This window comes from Cherax quadricarinatus, chromosome 49 (genome assembly GCF_038502225.1).
Source record: "Cherax quadricarinatus isolate ZL_2023a chromosome 49, ASM3850222v1, whole genome shotgun sequence".
Lineage (NCBI taxonomy): Eukaryota > Metazoa > Arthropoda > Malacostraca > Decapoda > Parastacidae > Cherax > Cherax quadricarinatus.
The window spans coordinates 6,122,965-6,148,841 of NC_091340.1; the positions used below are offsets into that span (position 1 = coordinate 6,122,965).

General features: G+C 37.5%; 1 protein-coding gene across 1 annotated transcript in view; it reads right to left on the minus strand.

Moving 5' to 3' along the window:
* Positions 1 to 9,824: 9,824 nt before the first annotated feature.
* The window catches only part of LOC138850985 (uncharacterized), a 47,953-nt gene continuing 31,900 nt past the window's right edge, over positions 9,825 to 25,877 (minus strand). Inside the window, exons 12-15 of the mRNA XM_070095150.1 lie at positions 18,432 to 18,615; positions 15,241 to 15,587; positions 11,321 to 11,504; positions 9,825 to 10,585 (exon numbers count right to left, since the gene is read on the minus strand). Coding sequence (XP_069951251.1) covers positions 10,197 to 10,585; positions 11,321 to 11,504; positions 15,241 to 15,587; positions 18,432 to 18,615 — 1,104 coding nt within the window. The 3' untranslated portion in view covers positions 9,825 to 10,196. The remainder of the gene's footprint in view (positions 10,586 to 11,320; positions 11,505 to 15,240; positions 15,588 to 18,431; positions 18,616 to 25,877) is intronic.

The following is a 25,877-nucleotide window of genomic DNA, read 5'->3' on the forward strand; positions in this document are numbered from 1 at the left end:
GAGATTTAAAATGCTGCGGAAGGAGAGGTGCGGTATTAGTGGTGAAATGTCCATGGGGGGTCTTTCCCTCTCAGAAAAAACAATTCTCCGAAAAGTTGTCCAAGGTTTTTTTCTCTTCTATCCAAAAATTTCCCATTGTTTGCAGTGCCCCGGCGGGAGTGATTATCAAAGGGTTATACAATCCCCGACAGGTTGGTAGATGAACATAGACAGCAATTTTTTAAAAAAATTCTCCCTGTCTTGACCTTCAGTTGGTTCAGATTTTTTGGAAACCCAAATTCTCCGGGTGGGGGGAAAAACCCCAAAAAAAAAAACTTAAAAGGGTGAGGGGCGGGTTCATGTCTTCACATCTCTACTTTTCCTGCCTATTTTCTGTATGATGAAGAAGCCTGAATGGAGGGGGGTTTGGAAAAAAGGGTTGCAAAAAATGTTTTTTTAATGTTTTTTCCCAACCTTCAGTAGTGTATACCATTTGATAAACACAGTGTATAAAAAAAAAAATCAAATTTGGGGAACATAAACATTACAAAAAGTGCACCTTTATGGAAAGTAAATTTCAAATGGAACAAATTGGGAAAGATCTGCTAGGACAACTGTTTGAATGAAACAGAAAAGTTGTTAGTTACAAAAGATTTTTAATTTTTGGGGTGTTTTTTCATTTTCCCATCTCCACAACCCAAATTTTCAGCCACAAAGCTCCCCCCTGTTTTAATTTTCCAAGTCTGGGGGTTTTTTTTTGGAAATTAGTTTATCAGAAAAAGGTTTGACTCCCAAAAAAAATAGTAAGAGATTGAAGATGAGCTGTGGGGCCCCAAATTTTTACTTTGTGTGTCAAAAAAATAAAAGAAAAGTGGAAGATCAAAATAATCAAATCCCCTGTTTTTTCTGTGTGACAGCCTGACTGAGAGTAATTTTTTCTCATGGTTGCAAAGAAAGAAGAGGGGAAATTTTGCGGGGGTTTTTCTTGAAAAGCAATCAGTAAAGTAAACATATAGTGATTAAAATAAATAATTTTGACACATAGCAGGGATAAAAAAACTAAAAAATATTCTAAATCAACAACAAAAGCTTGGTGATTTTCCTTTAGCATTTTCCCTCTGGAAGGTTTTTTTTCAACCCCATTTTTTTTTTTGTATCACTTATGGTTTATTTTTTGTTTTTAATTTGAGTTTAAAATTCCCGTGATTTTTTTCCCTTGGTAAAATTAAAAAATTTTTTCCCCCAAACTTTTTTTTTGTTTCCCTTTTTGGTGTGGCATCTAAAAATTAAAAAAAAAGTCATCGTGGTAGACTAATTTCCATTATGAATGTGAACACTTAGAATGAATAATTTTTCCATTTTTTAGATGAATGATCAGAACATCCATCCATTATGTAGAGAAGCTATAAGGGTAAAAATTTCTGCACTTCAAAAACAGTAGTACAAACCCAGCCATGATTTGAAACCCTAACTAACAATATGTGAAAAAGAAAATTCTTCCTAATATTTCTGCTTCTTCCGTTGATTAAACAATATTTTCTTAACATATAAACTTTGAAAATTAAAATGAATGATGGGGGATAATTTGTTGAAAAAATTTGTTGGAAAAACATTTTCCCCTAAATTTGTAAATTAGGTTCTAATATTGAAGTTCACTGATTCGGGTTTAAATTCCCCTTTTAAATTTTTTTAAATTTTTTAAAAGCATTAGTAAAAACCCTTTTTTCCCCAAAAGATTTTAAGCATTTCTTTATTAAACCCCCAATTCAGAGCTGCATAAAAGGGGAAAGTCGCATTAAAAAAATCTTTTTGCGGGGGTCAGTTTTCCCTTTCCCATATGTTTAAACCCTTTAAAAAAATATCCCCCCCCCTCATATTTCCCTTTCCCATTCCCCTAAGCACTGTGTTCCCCTTTGGGTTTGTGCTTCCCCATAAATAGAAATACTTTTTTTATTTTTAACACACCAGACCCTTTTGGAGGAAGTGATCAAAAACAAAAAAACACTTTACCCTCCCACTCTATCACTGTCTTGCTGGGAAAGGGCTTGGCCAGTTTATTCCTTTATTTTTAAACCCACCCTTTCCCTCTGGTTGCTACCCCCTATCTCTAAATTCCATTCAAAAGTGTTGCTAAGGGTTTTCCCTAATTCCTTCAAAAATTTATTTTCTCCCCTAAACAGTACATCAAGTTAAAAAAACCCACTTGCCCCCCTTCCTCCTCTCTTAACACCACTCCACATGCTTTTGAATACCCAAGCCTCTTCCAATAAAAAACTTTCCCTTTAAATTTTTTTTTTTTTTTTCCAAAAAATTGGGTTCCCCCACGGGGCAGGGTGACCCAAAAAAAAAACCCCAAAAAGAAAATTTCATCATCATTCCACTTTCACCACATAACATTATCACTTTTTTTGCAGGGGTGCTCAGAAAAAAATTAAAACAAAAAAATTAAGACCCCTTTTACTTATCCCCCCCCCTTTTGGGCGGGCCCTTTTCCGGGCCCCCCAAAAATTGGGTTTGCCCTTTAAAATTTATTGCCATAAAAGTTGAAGGCCCAAGTACCTTGTTCCTTCCCCCTTCAAACCTTTCTCCCTTCGGAAGTAAGTTCCCAAACCCCCTTCCCCCTTCTCCGCCCCCCTTCCCCCTGCCCCCTGCATTTCCCCTAGGGGTTAAAAATTTATGATTTGTATTTTTTAAATAAAAATTTTGATCTTTTCCCCCCCGGGTTCTTTTTTTAATACCCCCCGGGGGTGTTAACCTCAAATTTTCTTTGTTTTCCCCTTGAAAAAAATTGTTAATTTACGTATTTTTTTGGACAAATGGTTTGGTAATATTTTCCACCCCTTTTGAAATAATTTTTTGACTCCAAACAAACCCCAAGGCACCATAATTTTTTTTCCCCTCATTTCTTGTTTGGGTTCTCCTTTTTCCCACAATAAAGGGGGTTAAGTATCTGAAAAATTTTAAATCTTTCTCCTCTTTTGATAATCAATTTTTTTTTCTTCATTTTAACCCCCTCTCCCCCCTTTTTCTTTTTTTTCCCCTTTCATTTTCCCTTCCAAAACGCCATTCCTTTCCTTTTCGCCTTTTGCAATAACACCTTTAATTCCCCTTTTTAATTTGCCCCCATAATTTAATCCACCCCCAAAACACCCTAGCATTTACTTTTTTACAACCCCATCTATAAATATTTTAAAACAACCATGGTGACATTAAAATCCCTGCCCTAAGACCTACTTTTGGGGGAAGTAGTCCCCCTCTCTTCTACACCCCCTAACCTGAGCCTCACTATCCCCCTTAAAAACTCTTTACAGCATTTAATAACACCACCTTTTCCCATATATTTTTAACATCTGCCACATTGCTCCTCTATCCACTCTATCATTTTCCCTTTTCCCCTAAACCCATAAATGCAATAAAAACTTTTTTTTTTATCAAATACTGTTAAATATATGCTTCAATGAAACAAATCTACACCCCTCCCCCCTTTAAAAACCCCCTTGCTCATCCCAACCCTAAAATTTTCCCCTTAATTCTTTCAATTATAACCCTCATTCCTTTTTCCGGGGTATATCAGTAAAATTCCTCAAAATTTTTTTTACAGTCTTTTGCCCCCTTTTCCCCTTTTAAAAGGGGACCCATCTCTTTTCCCAAACCCCTAGGTACCTTCCCCTCTTTCATACATTTATTAAACAAAAGTACCAACCACTCCCCTATATCCCCTGTTTTTCCCTATCATGATCATTCATTTCCCACCCTTTTTACCCCCTTTCATTAAGGGCCCCCCGTACCTCCCCCCCTTAAAATTCTGCTCTTCTTCACTCCTAAAAAGATGGTATACCCCCTGCCCAGTGCATGAAATTACTGCCTCTGTTTCTTCCTTAACATTTAAAGTTCCTCAAAATATTCCCCCAAATCTACCCAATACCTCCTTCTCCCCATCTACTAACTCCCCTACTCTGTTTTTAACTGCAAACCCATTTTCCTAGGCTTTTTTAACTTGAACCCCAACCCCAAAATTTTTCTTTTTTTTCATTTAAAATTTCTTGACAGTGCCTCTCCCACTCTATCTTTGCTCCCCTTTTGCACTCTCTCCCCACTCTCTTTACCTTTCTTTTACTCTCCATATACTCTTTTTTATAACACTTCCTTTGAAAAAACCTCTCAAAAAACTACCTTTTCTCTTTTACCCCCTTTTCTTCATTTCAAAATCCCCCTTTTTCCTCCTCCCCCCACCCTCCTATAAACAAACTTCTCCCCCAATTCTTCCAAAATTTATTTTTATTATTTTTTTTTTGGGCCCGATTCCCCCCAAAGGCAGGGTCCCCAAAAAAAAAAAAATTTTCCCACCATCATTCCTTCCTGTCTTGCCAGAAGGGTGCTTTACACTTTTTTTAAAACTCCTTTCCTTCAGAGTGCAGGCACTGTATTTCCCCCATCTCCAGGACTCAAGTCCGGCCTGAAATTTCCTAAACCCCCTTCATAAATGTTACTTTGCTCACACCCCAAACAACGTCAAAGTTTTAAAAAACCATTTGTCTCCTTTCCCACTCCATAAAACCTCACCATGCCTGCTGGGAAGCCCCACAAAGCCCCCTTTTACCTCCCCCCAACCCTTTCCTGGGCCCGGGCCCCTACCCCCCTTTCCCTTTCCCACTACAGACTGATACACCCCGGGGAAATCATTCTGTTTAAAATATTCTCTGTTTAACCACCTCAACAACCCTTCCCCCAGCCCTCTGGACAACAGTTTTGGTAATCCCCCACCTCCTCCCAACTTCCAATTTAAATTCTCTGTTATTTCACCCAAAATTTCCCTCAGGGGGTGTTCCACCCTCCCGCCTTCTCCTCGCTGCAACATTCATCACCCTTCTTCACACCCCTATAAAAGCATTGGTAAAAATACTCTCTTTTCCCCTCTTTGCCCCAGGACAAAGTTCTTTGTCTCCACGGGGGCCCAAGTGCACCACTCCCCTTTTCCCCCCATCAATTTTTATGATTCACCTCATCTTTCCTTTGACCCATCCCTTAAACCCCGTCCCCCAAATATCTGGAAAACCCATTTATTCCCAAACCCCTCCCTCCAAAACTAATTTTCAATCTTTTTATCACCTTCTTTTTTTCCTCCTTAATTTCTCTTCCCTGTATTCACTTTTAATTTTTTTCTTTTCACACCCTACCAATTCATCCACCAATTTTGCAACCCCTTCAGAATCTCCCAAGGCACAGTGTCATCGGGAAAAACCTTTTTGACAACTCCCCCTTTATTTTGATTCTTTATCTTTTAACTCCGCCTTTTGCCAAAACCCTCACATTTACTTCTCTTAAAAACCCTAAAATGAAAATTTTTTTTAAACCCTTTTGGGTTTTGGCCCCTTCCCAAATTCCAAAAAGAGCGGGGTTTTTTCGTCTAAAAAGGGCCCAAATTCCCAAACGCCCTCAAATCCCGGAAGGGGAAAGCTGGGTAGGCCTATTTTGAAAGAATGGGTCTATGTGGTCGGTTTGGTATAAAAAAACCTGCAGCCCCAGTGCGTAAGAAAAAAAAACTGGCCGTGTTTTGGATTAAAAAAGCGACTTTGCCCGTATTTTTTTATGGTTTTTTTTTTTTGTATTCAATTTCCGGTTTTCATTTTCCCGAATGGAAGAAAATTACAGAAATTTAGATGAAATTTTTACTGGTTTTTCAAAAAAAAGTACCCGGAAATTTAAACCCAAAATAGGAAATGTTCGATTTTTTCCCAAATTCAAAAATAAACAAAACAACCCTTCCCTCAATAAAGTCAACTGGTGAGTCTAATATTCTTTCAGAAGTGCAGTATTATTTTTACCATTTCTACACCAATGCAGTAGTTCATAACAGTAAATCTTCTATTTTTTTTTGAGAATAAAAATTCAAAAAGGAAACAAAAATGTAAGAGGGGGATGGGGCGTGGTGAACAGAGGAAAAGTTATTTTAATTAATGTCTTTCTTTTTATTCTGGACCCCATTTAAATTTGGGATCTTTTTAAGGGGTTTTAAGTGTTAAAACTAAATTCTGACCACTGTAGGTGGTTGAAATGGGGGTTTGGGGGATTCTTGTATATTGATGAAAAAAAGGGGTTCTGGGGAAATAGTTATGATTTTTTCGACAAGTTTACTGGGTGGCAGTAGGGCTCCCAAAATGGGCAAAATCGCCCTCGTAAACATCATCGAGACCCTAAATTCCGAGGGGCAAATTCCATAAGGTTTTTTCCCTCAAATTTCATAAAAGGGGCTTTTGATGGGGAAAAAATTTCTATCTTTCTGAAATAATATTTTTTTTTTTTGGGGCCCCCCTGAGAACAAGGGGCCCGGGGGGGCCTGTTCAAGGGTTCCTCTCTTCCCCGAAATTCTGAATTTTACTGATGAAAATGCCATGTGATAAATGTCTTCAGATGATGTTGGGAAAATAATTCCTCATCATTGATCTCTCATTCTTGAGCAGACTTAAAACATTTACAAAAATTTAGATAACCCGTATCAGAATTATCCTTGACCCAGAAAGAAATTAATTAAATGTATTTTCTGGGGAAAAACCCTTTTTCTTCTTTCCCTTTTCCCCAAAGTTTCCCTTTAAATTTTTTGTCTGTTTTACTTTCTGTTAGACAGTCCATGAAAAACAGCTCGTTTAATAATATTTTTTACAGGAAAAGTTAAATGATAATGATATTTTCTTTCAATCAAAAAACCCCACTAAAAATAATAAAAAGGGAAATTTTATATGCAAATTGTTTGAGAAAATTTGGGGGAAAGTTTTGTAGATAAAAATAATGAAACAAAAGTTTTAGAAAGTGCTTTTCAGAACATTTTTAATTAATTTTTTAATTAAAAGGGGAAATTGAAGCATATAAGATCTAAGTAAAGATCCACAATTTTTTTTTCCCAAACACCCCGGCACTCCCAGGCTACCTAAGGCAAAATGCTTTTTACCTTCCCTTGTATTTACTATCCTCTTCAGTACCTGAGAATTCTGCAGTATCCAGGGGTTTGGGGTCTTCCTGATGGGTGTTTTCTTTTGGGCATTCCACCCAGGGGTTTTTCGATGGGTAATTCATTAACACCCTCAATTTTTAAACCCACCATTCTCATCCGGTCCAATTAAAAAATTTAAAAAAAAGGGGGTTTTGATGATGTTCTGTTTGGGTTAAAATGGGTTTTAGTTGACCCTGACAAGTTAGTTGGCGCCTTAGTAAAATTAGGACTCCCTGTTTCTTTAAAAAAAAATTTCCCAAATTACTCCCGTAATTTTTAAAGTATTTGCCAGATGACCCCACAAAACAAATTTAAAAACTGAGAATAATCTTGTATTTGTTCTTGTAAAATAGTTTATATGGCATAGTGGGAATTTCAGCATAAAAACTAATTAAATGAACATCAGTATGCCCTAAAAAAACCTTCATTGTCATGGTATCATACTTAATGGTTTTCAAAAAAAGGTTGAATAAATTGCAAGAAATGCCAAAGACAGGAAAACACATTGGATATAAACCCTTTTTTTTTTTTATACACAACCAAAATGAAAAAATTTGGGGTATAAACATCAGAAAACCTCCAGATTTTGTTGGACAACCGGAAATGTAGAGTATCATTTCTGTTTCCCAAACTTCCAAACAATTTAAAAAGGGGGTTAACATTTTCCTCAAAAAAAAAAAAAAAAAAAAAAAAAAAAAAAAAAAAAAAAAAAAAAAAAAAAGGGCCAAATTGGGGAGGAAAAAATGCAGTGAACTTTACAAAAAAATAAAACAAAAGATGGGGGGAAAATGCCACCAATATCCTCTTCAATTTCCGGCGTAAATTGCCCTCCCTTTTTTCTCTGGAAGGGTTTTTATCATTTATCACTTGGGTTCACCCCGCCCGGTTTAATCGGCATGGGAAAATTTACTTGGTTACTTAATATTGGGAAGTTAGGGGTGTTTATCTTAAATGATACCCTAATCCTCTTGGGGGGCACCGAAAATTAAAACAACATACAATACATTAGTCAATAATGCATTATGAATGTGAAGCCTTTAGAAATGTAATAATCCTTTTCCCAATTTTGGCAAAACAAATTTCAATAAAAAACCTAGGTAAATAGGTTTAGTGAAAACCCCCCAAAGGGGGTACTCCATCCCGCCAAGTGAATGTGAAATGGAAAACTGTAAATTTTTTTATTTTTGATAGGACTGTTTGTCTTTTTCTGTTTAAACACATTGGGAAAGGGGATATCTTGCTACTTCTCCAAAAAAAAAAAAAAAAAAAACCAGGCCGGGATTGGAACTTATGGTGAGTGAGTCGTAAAACTCCCGGCCAGCTTTGTGCCCCGGGAGCTGGCTTATGTCATTATGATTTTGTGAGTTATGATTTGGGGGTTTTAGAACTAGAGCTAGAGGTTTGTCACAGCCAAAAACTGGAGGGGTTTCATCTGTAAAAAATTTCATTTTTGGTCACAATTTGGGGGTTGTGCTAACCCCCTCTTTGGGGCATAAAATATGTAGTTGGATGAATTTTTTGAGCCCTTGGTCCAGTGGCTTCGCCTTTTTCCTGAGTTTTTGACTCACTCACCCAAAATTTTTTGGTTTCCCCCCCGTGGTATGGTTTTTTTACAATTATTCATTTAAAACACTTCTCCACTTTGGTCATACCATATGCATGAACACACATACATACATACCCATCTGGGTTTTTTTATTTGTTTAACAGTTTTTGTTCTTTATTTCCTCTTATCTCCATGGGGAAAAGTGAAAAAAAATTTTTCCCCCATAAGCCAAAACAAAGGTAAAAAGGAAAAAAATGCTGGGAACAAAGGGGGTAATAACCTTTTTCTCCTGTATAAATTACTAAATTTAGAAAGAAAAACTTCCGTTTGTTTTGGTCACCCCTGCCTCCCTGGGCTAAGGCCAGTTGTTGGATAAAAAAAATTTCAACAAAAACTTTATTAAGTGTAAAAGTACCAATGGTACTACTTTTTTATTTCACTACGAACATTATCAAATTTGTATATTTTATTTACAAATGGACAAATATGAAGAAATTAAAATTTTAAAATTTTACATACTTCTGCTTACCATACCATAATAAAAGGGTGATTAAAATTAACCCCACGTAATTTTTGAAAAAAAGGATGGGTAAAAGAAACATTTATACCAATGATGAATCAAAGGGTTTTTTTAAAACTATTCTTTAATTTCTTTAAATTCCCGTAAACTAATTTGAAAAAAACCTAAACAGAAAAAGTGAAAACCCAAGCAAAAAGATCTTTTTTCCCCTCTCATAAAAAAGCCATTCCTTTTTTTTGCCCTTTTTTTAACAAACCCCCATATCCCCCAAGGGAGGGTGGCCCAAAAAAAATAAACAAAGTTTTTTTCTCTTTCTACAACCCCTGACCCAATCCCATTTATTTCCCCACTGAAACTCTCCCCACCTTCAGCTTTCATGCACTTGAGCCAAAGGGCATCCCCTTCTTTTCATTCCTTTCCCCTTTAAAAAAATTGGCTTCACATTAAAAATGCATGTGAAATTAATTTAAAATAAATGACTTGGAGGGTTGGGGTAAAATGTAGTAAAAGGGGGGGAGGGGGAAGTCATCCTTGGGAAAAGGAGGGGGGGGAGGGTAAAAAAAGGTTTTTTGTATAAGAGGCTTAAAACATACAGAAGGCATGTATGAGCATGTTAGATAGGAATGGAGACGAATGATTTTTGGGACTTGACGAGCTGTTGGAATGAGAGCAAGGTAATATTTTGTGAGGGGATTCAGGGAAACCGGTTGCCCAGACTTGAGTCCTGGAAGTGGGAATTACAATGCTTGTACTTTAAAAGAGGGGTTTGGAATATTTGCTGCTTAGTGACATCAAAAATGTCGTATCTGCGCACCTCTGCAAAGACAGTGATAGTGTGAATGATGGTGTAAGTGTTTCATTTTTTGGGGGTTGCCCTGCCTTGGTGGGAGACAGTTGAAATGTTTAAAAAAAAAAATACCTTTGTTTCTTATTTTCAGTAATTTTTGCAGAAGAGGTTACTAGCACCTTGCTCCTGGCATCTTAGTCAGCTTTTACTGGTTAGCCAGGTTTGAGTCCTGGAGGTAGAAAGTATGGTGCCTGCACTCTGAAGGTGGTGTGAAGACATTTGCAGTTTGAAGGGGCATCTGAACTGTAGTATCAGCACCTCGGGCAAGACAATGTTGGAGTAAATTATTGTGAAAGTGTTTCCTTTTTGGGTCACCCTACCTTGGTGGAAGATGGCCGTTTACCTTTGATTCACAGTCTGGAATGCCTTGACTATTCCCTTCAGTACCAGAGGTTTCGGCAATATCCTCAGTTAATGAAGAAGTCTTGCTGAAGATGGTTTTCACTGACATTCCGCCCAAGGGGTCACCAGAAGATAAATCATCATTATCAACCTCATTATCGCTACTACCATTCCCGTTCTTTGAGCCCAGACTTAAGACATCAATGAAGAGAGGCTTATGAGGAGGTATACTCTCTGTTGAAAGAATTTCCTTCAACCCTGATGAGCTGTTTGCAAATGTCGTAGTTATGGAAGCATCACTTGATTCATTAATTTCCTTTCCAACTCTACTCAACAATTTCTTGCCAGTGTTCTCCATATGACCTGCAGAAACAAAACAGGAAACTGGATTACATTCTTAAGTCTTATACTACCTCCTTTTAAGTATGCAGTTGCAAGAATATTACAGTGGAGAATAAACATAAAATCTAATATGTATATGGAACATCAGCATGTATAAGAAGTGCACTTTTATAGGACAGTAAACCCTTGATATAACAGACCTTGGAAATTTGGGACAAAATCTGCTAGGACAATTGTTTTGAATGTAATGGACAAAGTTCATATGTTAGAGACATTTTCATTATTATGATCACTGCAATACAATTTCATCTTCATCAGCCACAATCGCAATTTCCAGCCAGCCACCCGCTCCCCTCTCTATTAATTTATCAAGCTTAAGTGTTGCTGTACTGTATTAGTTGTCAAGATAAGGTTTAACAGACTGCAAAGAACATGAATAGACAGAAGATCAGCTGTGTAACGAAGTTTAGCTTTTGAGGTCAAATAATCCAAGGAAAAGTGGGAAATCAATATCAGAAAATATCCTAATTTTCTGTGTGACAGCCTGACTGTGAAAGTAGCATTTTTGTCTTAAGTTGAATGAAGAAAGAGGTGAGAGAGACTGAATCATTTGTAAGGTCACACTCTTGGAAAAAGTAAATAAAAGTCAGTGAGTAAAGATACATATAGTGAAGTGCATAAGTAATAGACACATAGCAAGAGTAAAACAACTGAAAATATTCAAAGTCAACTTAACATAAGCTTGGTGATATTTACCTTTAGCAGTTTCCTCTGGAAGGTTTCTTGTTTCAGTCCCATATTTTCTTTTATTTCTATCACTTATGAGTTTATTTTTTTGTTTAACTTGAGCACTGAATTCATGTGATTTCCTTAATCTTCTTAAGTTATAAAACGTTTTTTTCCTAACCAATTTTTTCTTTCTACGTTTTTTGTGTGGCATCTGAAATCAAGAGCAAAAATCATTGTGGTAGACTAGTTTCCATTATTAATTTGAACACTTAGAATGTAATAATCTTTCCAATTTAGATGAAACGATCAAGAACAAACATCCATTATGTGAAAGAAGCTGTAATGATACACTTCTGCACCTCATAACAGCAGTACTAACAACTGTGATTTGTGATTTGTGAAGAGACTAAAATTCTGCTCCTGTTATGTCTCTGCTTACTATACATGCATTAAATGATATTTTCTTAAACATGAAAAATTTGAAAGTATAAAATGAATGACAGAGGAAAATTTGCTGAAGAAGTTAGTTGGTAAAAACATTTCCCTATAAATCAATGATGAATTAGGTTCTAATATATGGAGCTCTTTGATTCAGTTCATTCCTTTTAATTCATTTAATTAACTACAACATAAGTAAATATCATCTAAGCTCTGAGAAAAAAATTTTCAAGTCTAGTTAAGATACTGACATTAACAAGAGCAACATCTAGAAAAAGTGAATTATCATAACAAATCTTTATAGAAAGGGGCTCAGCTTTCCATGCACTCCATAATATTTTTTTTTAGCACACTGGCCATTTCCCACCAAAGCAGGGTGACCCAAAAAATGAAAAACCACTTTCATCACTCACTCCATCGCTGTCTTGCCAGAGGCATGCTGATAACTACAGTTCAAAAACTGCAACACATCTTCACCCTTCCTTCACAGTGCAGGACTCAGTCCAGGTAACCAGTTCTCTTAAATCCCTTCATGTTATCTTGCCCACACTCCAACAGCATGTCAAGTCATAAAATTCATTTGTCTCCACTCACTCCTAACATTCTCACACACTCTTGCTGAATGTCCAAACCTCACATACAAAACCTACTTTACCCCTCTCCCTCCAACCTTTCCTAGGATGAATCCTACCCCACCTTCCACTAGATTTATACACCCACCAAGTCATTCTATTTTGTTCCATCCTTTCTAAATGTCCAAACCACCTCAACAACCCCTCTTCAGCCCTTTGAATAATACTATTAGAAACTCCGCACCTCCCAATCTCCCAGTTACAGAGTCACTCCATTATATTCACACCACACATTGCCCTCAGACAAGACATCTCGCTGCCTTCAGCCTTCTCCTCGTTGCAACATTCACCACCCACACTTTACACCCATATAACAGCATTAATACTACTATACAGTAGTCCCACCATATCCACAGGTGATACATACCAAGACCTAACGTGGATACCAGAAACTGTGGATAGTAGCGAACACTAAGTCGTTTTTCATTTACATACATATCTATAATAAAATTTAATTGATAAATTATGCACAGTAAGTTGAGAGTTAGTATTGTTTCACTGATGGTAAGCATTTCACAAATTCTCTTAGGCTTTGAAGAACTGCACAATCATTACTTTTGTGCTTTGGTGCCATTATTCAACAAAATTAAGGGTTATTTTTAGGCCACAGTAAACCATGGATAACTGAAACTGCGGAAAAGAAATCTGCGGATAGAGGCATTCTACTGTACTCTCATACATTCCCCTTTTTGCCTCCATGGATAATATTCTTTATCTCCACAATATTTAATGATTCCTCAAAATATTCCCTCCATCTTCCAAAGACCTCCAACCCCTTGTCTAATAACTCTTCTCTTCTATTTTTAGCTGTCAAATTCATTCATTATCTAGGCTTTCTTAATTTATAATTCTCACTCCAAAACTTTTTCTTAATCTCATGAAAATTTGTTGACAGCATCTCACCCACTCTCCCATTTACTCTCCTTTTACATTCCTTCACCACTCTCTTAATATCTCTTTCTCTCCATATATTCATATATCCATATACTGTGCTTATGGGTGATTCTAAAGAAAAATTGCAAAGGTTAGTGGATGAATTTGGGAGTGTGTGTAAAGGTAGAAAGTTGAAAGTGAACATAGAAAAGAGTAAGATAATGAGGGTATCAAATGATTTAGATAAAGAAAAATTGGATATCAAATTGGGGAGGAAGAGTATGGAAGAAGTGAATGTTTTCAGATATTTGGGAGTTGACGTATCAGCAGATGGATTTATGAAGGATGAGGTTAATCATAGAATTGATGAGGGAAAAAAGGTGAGTGGTGTGTTGAGGTATACGTGGAGACAAAGAATGTTATCTATGGAGGCAAAGAAGGGAATGTATGAATATGAAAGTATAGTGGTACCAACACTCTTATATGGGTGTGAAGTTTGGGTTGTAAATGCTGCAGCGAGAAGGCGGTTGGAGGCAGTGGAGATGTCCTGTCTAAGGGCAATGTGTGGTGTAAATATTATGCAGAAAATTCAGAATGTGGAAATTAGAAGGTGTGGAGTTAATAAAAGTATTAGTCAGAAGGCTGATGAGGGGTTGTTGAGGTGGTTTGGTCATTTAGAGAGAATGGATCAACGTAGAATGACATGGAGAGCTTATAAATCTGTAGGGAAAGGAAGGCGGGGTAGGGGTTGTCCTCGAAAGGGTTGGAGGGAGGGGGTAAAGGAGGTTTTGTGGGCGAGGGGCTTGGACTTCCAGCAAGCGTGCATGAACATGGTAGACAGGAGTGAATGGAGACGAATGATATTTGGGACCTGACGAGCTGTTGGAGTGTGAGCAGGGTAATATTTAGTGAAGAGATTCAGGGAAACCGGTTATGAGTCCTGGAAATGGGAAGTACAATGCCTGCACTTTAAAGGAGAGGTCTGGGATATTGGCAGTTTGGAGGGATATGTTGTGTATCTTTATACGTATATACGTGTACTTCTAAACTGTTGTATTCTGAGCACCTCTGCAAAAACAGTGATTATGTGTGAGTGAGGTGAAAGTGTTGAATGATGATGAAAGTATTTTTCTTTTTGGGGATTTTCTTTCTTATTGGGTCACCTGCCTCGGTGGGAGATCCCCGACTTGTTAAAAAAAAAAAAAATCCCTCCTTATATCACGTCTACTTTGTAAAAACCTCTCATGTGTTTACTTCTCTCTTGCTACTCTAAATTTACTTCAACATTCCTAACTAGTCATAAGTTTGCCTGTGATACTCCAATATAGAAATTATGTATTGTACCAAAACAAGAGCATTCACATTGCTAAATTCACAAACTATAATGTAGTCACTTAGCCTTAATACCAACTTACTCCATAATCTGTAATAATTTAGAGTTAAGAATTAATCTAAGTCTGCCCAAAATGCCTAGTCATGCTAGGTGTCATAGTGGCCCCCTCTGTAATTAGTATTTTATAACATGTAAACCACACAATATCCAAAATCTGTAAACCCCGCACTGTAATCTTTATAGAGAATAAACTTGATTGACTGATTGATTGAACAATAAATCTTCCCTTTCCCACCCACTCTCCTATAACCACACACTTCTGCTGAACACTCTTACACTGCATTCTTAAATCTACCTCATACCTCTTCAACCTCATTGCCTATACTCTCACTAGCCCATCTTTCTATTAATAGTTACTTATGTCTTATTTAATTAAAGTAAAGCAGAAGCATATAAGATCTAAGCAAGAGATCCACAATTTTCTTTTCAGTTACAAGCATTCCCAGGCTACCTAAGAAAATGAAAATGGCAAGAACTGTGTTTAGAGAAGTAAAACATCAGAGCAAACTTTTATTCAAAGCACAGCAAAGAAATGTTCCCTCATAATAATGTTCATCAATGCTCCATGGACCCCTTAACATAGAATAATTTTTTTTAAACAAGGCACATACCTTTACATCGTCTTCACTTTTCTCTTCAGTGTCTGGGAATTCTGCAGTATCCTTAGTTAATGGTGTCTTGCTCATGAGTGTTTTCATTGACATTCCACCCAAGGGATTGCTAAATGATAATTCATCATTATCACTTACATTATTGCTGCTACCATTTTTATCCTTGGAATCCACATTTAAAGTGTCAAAAAAGAGAGGTTTAGATGATGTTTCCTTTGGTGTAAAAATGGTTATAGTTGACCCTGATGAATTAGTTGTAAATGTCTTATTAATGGTAGAAATAAATCTTCCTTGAAATACCATTCCAACTCCACTCAGTAGTTCTTGGCTTGTATTTGCCAGATGACCTACAGAAACAAATGGAGGATTTGAGAATAATCTTGTACTATCTTGTAAGTAGCTGCATATATGAGTCAAATTTCAACAAAACCTAATCAACTGAACATCAGCATACATAAGAAATACAATGTTATAGTACTCTATCAAGATAAGGTTGAATAAACTGCAAAGAACATAGCCAGGGACAGGAAAACACTGTGTGACATACCTTAATTTTTTTTTGTACATAAATACAATAAAGCCTAGGTAGTAGGTTTGGTAGACAGCAACCGCCCAGGGAGGTACTACCGTCCTGCCAAGTGAGTGTAAAACGAAAGCCTGTAATTGTTTTACATGATGGTAGCATTGCTGGTGTCCTTTTTTCTGTCTAATAAACATGCAAGATTTCAGGTACGTCTTGCTACTTCTACTTACACTTAGGTCACACTACACATACATGTTTTTTTTTTTTTTTCAACAAGTCGGCCGTCTCACACCGAGGCAGGGTGACCCAAAAAAAGAAAGAAAATCCCCAAAATGAAAATACTTTCATCATCATTCAACACTTTCACCACACTCACACATTATCACTGTTTTTGCAGAGGTGCTCAGAATACAACAGTTTAGAAGCATATACGTATAAAGATACACAACATATCCCTCCAAACTGCCAATATCCCAAACCCCTCCTTTAAAGTGCAGGCATTGTACTTCCCATTTCCAGGACTCAAGTCCGGCTATACGAAAATAACCGGTTTCCCTGAATCCTTTCACTAAATATTACCCTGCTTACACTCCAACAGATCGTCAGGTCCCAAGTACCATTCGTCTCCACTCACTCCTACCTAAAACGCTCACGCACGCTTGCTGGAAGTCCAAGCCCCTTGCCCACAAAGCCTCCTTTACCCCCTCTCTCCAACCCTTTCGAGGATGACCCCTACCCCTCCTTCCTTCCCCTATAGATTTATATGCTTTCCATGTCATTCTACTTTGATCCATTCTCTCTAAATGACCAAACCACCTCAACAACCCCTCTTCTACCCTCTGACTAATGCTTTTATTAACTCCACACCTTTTCCTAATTTCCACACTCCGAATTTTCTGCATAATATTTACACCACACATTGCCCTTAGACAGGACATCTCCACTGCCTACAACCGTCTCCTCGCTGTTGCATTTACCACCCAAGCTTCACATCCATATAAGAGTGTTGGTACTACTATACTTTCATACATTCCCTTCTTTGCCTCCATAGACAATGTTTTTTGACTCCACATATACCTCAGCACACCACTCACCTTTTTTCCCTCATCAATTCTATGATTAACCTCATCCTTCATAAATCCATCCACCGACACGTCAACTCCCAAGTATCTGAAAACATTCACTTCTTCCATACTCCTCCTCCCCAATTTGATATCCAATTTTTCTTTATCTAAATCATTTGATACCCTCATCACCTTACTCTTTTCTATGTTCACTTTCAACTTTCTACCTTTACACGCATTCCCAAACTCATCCACTAACCTTTGCAATTTTTCTTTAGAATCTCCCATAAGCACAGTATCATCAGCAAAAAGTAACTGTGTCAATTCCCATTCTGAATTTGATTCCCCATAATTTAATCCCACCCCTCTCCCGAACACCCTAGCATTTACTTCTTTTACAACCCCATCTATAAATATATTAAACAACCATGGTGACATTACACATCCCTGTCTAAGACCTACTTTTACCGGGAAGTATTCTCCCTCTCTTCTACACACCCTAACCTGAGCCTCACTATCCTCATAAAAACTCTTAACAGCATTTAGCAACTTACCACCTATTCCATATACTTGCAACATCTACCACATTGCTCCTCTATCCACTCTATCATATGCCTTTTCTAAATCCATAAATGCAATAAAAACTTCCCTACCTTCATCTAAATACTGTTCACATATATGCTTCAATGTAAACACTTGATCTACACATCCCCTACCCACTCTGAAACCTCCCTGCTCATCCGCAATCCTACATTCTGTCTTACCTCTAATTCTTTCAATTATAACCCTACCATATACTTTTCCTGGTATACTCAGTAAACTTATTCCTCTACAATTTTTACAATCTCTTTTATCCCCTTTCCCTTTATATAAAGGGACTATACATACATGTACAAGCATATATATACACACCCCTCTGGGTTTTCTTCTGTTTTCTTTCTAGTTCTTGTTCTTGTTTATTTCTTCTTATCTCCATGGGGAAGTGGAACAGAATTCTTCCTCCGTACGCCATGCGTGTTGTAAGAGGCGACTAAAATGCCAGGAGCAAGGGGCTAGTAACCCCCTTCTCCTGTATAAATTACTAAATTTAAAAAGAGAAACTTTTGTTTTTCTTTTTGGGCCACCCTGCCTTGGTGGGATACGGCCGGTTTGTTGAAAAAAAAAAAAAAAAATCTCCATGGGGAAGTGGAACAGAATTCTTCCTCTGTAAGCCATGCGTGTTGTAAGGCATCTAAAATGCCGGGAGCAAGGGGCTAATAACCCCCTTCTCTTGTGTAAATTACTAAATTTAAAAAGAGAAACTTTTGTTTTTCTTTTTGGGCCACCCTGCCTCAGTGGGATACGGCCAGTTTGTTGAAAGAAGAAGAAATACAATTAAAAATTGGAAAATAAACATTAGAGAACCTCCAGATTTTATGAAGACAACCAGACTGTGAGAGTAGTGTTTCTATCTCAAGAGTCACAAAAAAAAAAAAGTGAGGAAAGATGCAGTGAACTTTACAAATAATAAACACATAGCCGGAATAAAATGTCTGACAACATTCTTTATCAACTTACCATGAGCTCAATGTTTGCCTAACAATATTTATTCTCTGTCAACTTACCTTGAGCTTGGTGGCAGACACCCTCATTAATTTTCTCTGGAAGGTTTCTATCATTTGCATCACTTTTAAATTCACTCACTGGTTTAATTTGAGCATTAAATTCACTTGATTTCCTTAATATTGGTAAGTTAGGATAAGCTTTCATCTTGACCAATGATACATCTCTAATCCTCTTGGGGAACATCTGAAATTCAAAATAACATAAATTTCATGGGTCTATATTGCATTATGAATGTGAAGACTTTAGAATGTAATAATCTTTCCAATTAAGCAATTAGCCAGACTTGAGTCCTGGAAATGGGAAGTACAATGCCTGCACTTTAAAGGAGGGGTTTGGGTTATTGGCAGTTTAGAGGGAATATGTTTTATATATTACGTATATCTTTACATATGCTTCTCAACTCTCGTATCTGAGTGCCTCTGCAAAGACAGTGATTATGTACGAGTGAGGTGAAAGTGTTGAATGATGATGAATGCATTTTCTTTATGGAGATTTTCTGTCGTTTTAGGCCACCCTGCCTCAATGGGAGACGGCCAACTTGTTGAAAAAAACAAAAAACAAAATTAGAATAAAAATCCATTAAGCGTAAGAAGCAACACAATGGTATGTACTTCCGTATTTCACTACAGTACATTATCAATGTGATTTGTGCCCATACAAATGGACAATATATGAAGAAATTTAGATTTGTATGGGAGTCTAGCATGGATGGTGAATACTGCAACAAGGAAAAGGCTGGAGACAGTGGAGATGTCATGTCTGAGGGAAATATATAGTGTGAATATTATGAAAAGAATCCGTAGCTTGGAGATTAGGAGTAGGTGCAGTTTCTAAAAATATTATCCAGAGGGCAGAAGAAGGGTTGTTGAGATGGTTCAGACATTTAGAGAGGATGGAACAAAATAGAATGACTTGTAGGGTGTATAAATCTGTCTTACCAACTTCTTTTCCATTTTTTTTTTTTTTCAACAAATCAGCCGTCTCCAACCGAGGCAGGGTGACCCAAAAAGAAAGAAAATCCCCAAAAAGAACTTTCATCATCATTCAACACTTTCACCTCACTCATACATAATCACTGTTTTTGCAGAGGCACCCAGATACAACAATTTAAAAGCATATATAGATATATAACATATCCCTCCAAACTGCCAATATCCTAAACCCCTCCTTTAAAGTACAGGCATTGTACTTCCCATTTCCAGTACAAGTCCAGCTATATAAAAATAACCAGTTTCCCTGAATCCCTTCAATAAATATTACCCTGCTCACACTCCAACAGCTCATCAGGTCCCAAAAACCATTCATCTCCATTCACTCTTATCTAAGGTTGGAGGGAGGGGGTAAAGTAGGTTTTGTGTGTGCAAAGGGCTTGAACTTCCAGAAAGCATGTGTGAACATGTTAGATAGGAGAGAGTGGAGATGAATGATTTTTATGACCTGATGTTGTGGTGGAGTGTGAGTAAAGTAACATTTATGAAGGGAAATGGGTCTCCCATTACAAGACCCACTGAGGGCAAATTTCTAGGTCTTCACCTTGACTGTAACTTTAAATTTCAGACTGACATCCAACATATATCCAAGAAAGTCTCCTAAGCAGTAGGCATCTTTTTCAAGATATAGTACTATGTACCCAAAATGGCACTCCTTACACTATACCACTCTCTAATCTACCCTTACCTCACCTATGGTATTTGTGCTAGGGAATCGACCATGGCCAATCACCTTAAACCTTTAATAACCCAACAAAAAGCTGTTGTGCAGATGATCACCAGCTCCTACTGCAGACAACACATCCCACCACTCTTCCAGAGCTTGAACTTACTTAATATACATTTTTTTTTTTTTTCAACAAGTCGGCCGTCTTCCACCAAGGCAGGGTGATCCAAAAAAGAAAGAAAATCCCCAAAAAGAAAATACTTTCATCATCATTCAACACTTTCACCACACTCACACATTATCACTGTTTTTGCAGAGGTGCTCAGAATACAACAGTTTAGAAGCATATACATATAAAGATACACAACATATCCCTCCAAACTGCCAATATCCAAAACCCCTCCTTTAAAGTGCAGGCATTGTACTTCCCATTTCCAGGACTCAAGTCCAGCTATATGAAAATAACTAGTTTCCCTGAATCCCTTCAATAAATATTACCCTGCTTACACTCCAACAGATCGTCAGGTCCCAAGTACCATTCGTCTCCATTCACTCCTATCTAACATGCTCATGCACGCTTGCTGGATGTCCAAGCCCCTTGCCCACAAAACCTCCTTTACCCCCTCTCTCCAACCCTTTCGAGGACAACCCCTACCCTGCCTTCCTTCCCCTATAGATTTATATGCTTTCCATGTCATTCTACTTTGATCCATTCTCTCTAAATGACCAAACCACCTCAACAACCCCTCTTCTGCCCTCTGACTAATACTTTTATTAACTCCACACCTTTTCCTAATTTCCACACTCCGAATTTTCTGCATAATATTTACACCACACATTGCCCTTAAACAGGACATCTCCACTGCCTCCAACCGTCTCCTTGCTGCTGCATTTACCACCCAAGCTTCACACCCATATAAGAGTGTTGGTACTACTATACTTTCATACATTCCCTTCTTTGCCTCCATAGATAACGTTTTTTGACTCCACATATACCTCAGCACACCACTCACCTTTTTTCCCTCATCAATTCTATGATTAACCTCATCCTTCATAAATCCATCCGCCGACACGTCAACTCCCAAGTATCTGAAAACATTCACTTCTTCCATACTCCTCCTCCCCAATTTGATATCCAATTTTTCTTTATCTAAATCATTTGATACCCTCATCACCTTACTCTTTTCTATGTTCACTTTCAACTTTCTACCTTTACACACATTCCCAAACTCATCCACTAACCTTTGCAATTTTTCTTTAGAATCTCCCATAAGCACAGTATCATCAGCAAAAAGTAACTGTGTCAATTCCCATTTTGAATTTGATTCCCCAAAATTTAATCCCACCCCTCTCCCGAACACCCTAGCATTTACTTCCTTTACAACCCCATCTATAAATATATTAAACAACCATGGTGACATTACACATCCCAGTCTAAGACCTACTTTTACCGGGAAGTAATCTCCCTCTCTTCTACACACCCTAACCTGAGCCTCACTATCCTCATAAAAACTCTTTACAGCATTTAATAACTTACCACCTATTCCATAAACTTGCAACATCTACCACATTGCTCCTCTATCCACTCTATCATATGCCTTTTCTAAATCCATAAATGCAATAAAAACTTCCCTACCTTTATCTAAGTACTGTTCACATATATGCTTCAATGTAAACACTTGATCTACACATCCCCTACCCACTCTGAAATCTCCTTGCTCATCCATTTTACCTCCGCCAGTGCATGAAATTTCAGCCCTCTTTCTTCCTTAAATTTAAAAATTTAAAATTTCGTTACCCAATTTCCTCCCCTTTCCCCCTCACAATCCCCACTCTGTTTAAACCCCACAAAAAACCATACTTTCCCCGGGGTTTTTAAAATTGCTCCCCAAATGATTTTTTTTAAAAATTTTCCCGGGGTTCCCCTCTATCCCCTGTCTTCCTTTTGCCTCTCTCCCTCTTTACCTTTCTTTTTTCTCTCCCTATTTCTCTTTTTAAAAACCTTCCTTTGTAAAACCTCTTAAAACTACCCTTTTTTTTTTCCCCCCTTTTCTTTCATTCCCCCCAATCCCCTTTCCCCCTCTTAAACCTCCTTTTCTGACTTTTTTCTCATTTTAAAACTGTTTTAAAAAATTTTGCCCCTTTAACCCCACTATTACCTTTTTTAATTAAAAAATATCTCCCGAACTTTTCCTCCCCTTTGTTTTACACTTTCCTTCCCCCTTAATATATATTTAATATTGAACTGTTGAATCACTGTAAATTGCACTACTTGTAATACTGTTATTTGTTATATGCTACATCAAAAATATAAATCTTATCAACTATAAAACTTTTTGTTACCTCATAGTAGTAATTAATATTTATCACTCTTTAACCTGTCTAGCCTTAAGTAGTTTAAGTATTAGGATTAGTGTGCCCGAAATGCCCGAAATTATAAAATGTAATCGAATATTGTAATCTTGTTTGCTTAAACGGATTAGCCGGACGTGAGTCCTGGAAGTGGGAGGTACAGTGCCTGTGCTCTGAAGGAGGGGTGGAGATATATTGCAGTTGTTTAACTGTATTGTCAGTGATGGAGCGAGTGATGATGAAAGTGCTTCTTCTTTTTCGGGTTGCCCTGCCTCAGTGGGAAACGGCCGATGTGTTTATAAAATAAAATGTAACCTACATCTGATTCTCATAAATAGATTAAATGACTAACATTTTCTTTCAACTGAAAAATCTCTGAAAATAATAAAGGATGACACAAGATAAAGATAATGATACATGATAATGTTGTAGGTTGGTAGACAGCAACCGCCCAGGGAGGTACTACCATCCTGCCAAGTGAGTAAAACGAAAGCCTGTACTTGTTTTGCATGATGGTACGATTGCTGGTGTCTTTTTTCTGTCTCATAAACATGCAAGATTTCAGGTACATCTTGCTACTTCTACTTACTCTTAGGTCACACTACACATACATGTACAAGCATATATATATTCACTCCTCTGGGTTTTCTTCTATTTTCTTTCTAGTTCTTGTTCTTGTTTATTTTCTCTTATCTCCATGGGGAAGTGGAACAGAATTCTTCCTCCGTAAGCCATGCATGCTGTAAGAGGCAACTAAAATGCCGGGAGCAAGGGCCTAGTAATCCCTTCTCCTGTATAAATTACTAAATTTAAAAAGAGAAGCTTTCATTTTTCTTTTTGGGCCACCCTGCCTTGGTGAGATACGGCCGGTTTGTTGAAAAAAAAAAAAAAGTTCTTTTTATAACCATGGGGAAGTGGAATAAGAATCTTTCTTCCGTAAGCCATGCGTGTTGTAAAAGTCAACTAAAATGCCGGGAACAATGGGCTAGCCTGTATAGCCTACTAAAAAGAAATCTATTGGAGTGTGAGCAGGGTAATATTTAGTGAAGGGATTCAGGGAAACCAGTTATTTTTATATAGCCAGACTTGAGTACTGGAAATGGGAAGTACAATGCCTGCACTGTAAAGGAGGGGTTTGGGATATTGGCAGTTTGGAGGGGTATGTTATATACCTTTATATATGCTTCTAAACTGTTGTATCTGGGTGCCTATGCAAAAACAGTAATTATGTACGAGTGAGGTGAAAGTGTTGAATGATGATGAAAGTATTTTCATTTTGGGGATTTTCTTTCTATTTGGGTCACCCTGCCTCAATGGGAGATGGCGGACTCGTTGAAAAAAAAAAACAAGATTAACTAATTTAGAAGAGAGTTGGGGAAAGAGAACACTCTAAATCAATGATGAATCAAGTTTTGTTAAATGCTTCTCTTTAATTACATCATTCCTATTAATCTAGTTAATTAAACCTAAATGGAAAAAGTGAAAACTAAGCAAGAGATTTATAATTTAGTCTACTATAAAAAGTCATTCCCATTCTAAAGTTAGTTAAATTAACAGGAGCTCTATCTGTTATTATTATTTAATTTTTTAACATGCAAACCATTTCTGAACAAGGTAAGCTGACCCCCAAAAAAAGGAAAAACACTTTCAGAAATTTTTTCTTCATTTTAAATTTTAAAAAAATAATTCATACAGGAGAAAGGGTTACTAACTCCTTGCTCCTGACATTTTAGTTGCCTCTTATGACATGCATGGCTTACGGAGGAAAGATTCTTCTTCACTTACCCATGGAGATTATTATCATTATTATTACATTTGAGGTAGCACTAAACCTGCTGGGGTCATACACTACCTGGAGGAATGGTAGGTATTCAGGTTCAATCCAAGGAAAGGAAGGGCAGATACAATTTCTTGGAACAAGAACAACTCACTACTATGAACAAACCTCCCTTCAGGGAAGCGCTGGATCTATAGACATCAAACATTACAACAAATACATTACTGAAAGGATCTCAACAGGGAAATGCTCCTTCAAATCACAGAATGGGTGAGGTTCAAAATCTTCCTTATCTACGTATGATCCTCAATTCCACATGCATTCCTTAATTTTTCTTTTAACACAACGATTGTTTCCCACCAAGGCAGGGGTGACCCAAAAAAGAAGAAACACTTTCATCATCATTCACTCCATTGCTGTCTCGAAAGAGGCATGCCTACACTACAGTTAAAAAACTGCAACATATATCCACCCCTCCTTCAGAGTGCAGGCACTGTACTTCCCACCTCCAGGACTCAAGTCCAGCTAACCAGTTTCCCCAAATCCCTTCATAAATGTTACTTTGCTCACACACTAACAGAACATCAAGTCATAAAAACCATTCTTCTACACTCACTCCTATCTAAGATGCTCACGCACAACTACTGGAAGTCCAACCCCCTCACACACAAAACCTCCTTTACCCCCTCCATCTAACCTTTCCTAGACCAACCCCCTACTCTGCCTTCCTTCCACTACAGATTTATATGCCTTCCAAGTCATTCTATTTTGTTCTATCCTCTCTACACATCCAAACCACTTCAACAACCCTTCCTCTGCCCCCCAGAAAATACTTTTAAAAACTCTACACCTCCTTCTAATCACCAAGGCAAGAATTCTCTGCATTATATTCACACACAAATTGTCCTAAAACATGACATTTCCACTTCCTCCAGCCTCTTCCTTGTTGCAACATTCACTATGCTTCACACCCATAAAAGAGCACTGGTACCACTAAACTCTCATACATTTCCCTCTTTGCTTCCAGTGGAGCACTGAGGAGTCTCCACAGATACCTCAGTGCTCAACTCACCTTTTTCCACTCATCAGTTTTATGATTCACCTCATCTTTCATAGACCCATCTGCTGACAAGTCCATTCCTAAATATTTGAATACATAAACTTACCCCACATTCCCTCCCTCCAATCTGATATCCTATCTTTCATTACCTGAATTTTTTTTGTTATCCTTATCACCTTGCTCTTTCCTACATTCACTTTTAATTTCCTTCTTTTACATACACTTCCAAACTCATTCTCCAACCTCTGAAACTTCTTTTCAGAATCTCCCAAAAGCACAGTGTCATCAGCAAAGAGCAACTGTGACAACTCCCACTTTGTGTTACATTCTTTATTTTTTTTTTATTTTTATTATCACACCGGCCGATTCCCACCAAGGCAGGGTGGCCCGAAAAAGAAAAACTTTCACCATCATTCACTCCATCACTGTCTTGCCAGAAGGGTGCTTTACACTACAGTTTTTAAACTGCAACATTAACACCCCTCCTTCAGAGTGCAGGCACTGTACTTCCCATCTCCAGGACTCAAGTCCGGCCTGCCGGTTTCCCTGAATCCCTTCATAAATGTTACTTTGCTCACACTCCAACAGCACGTCAAGTAT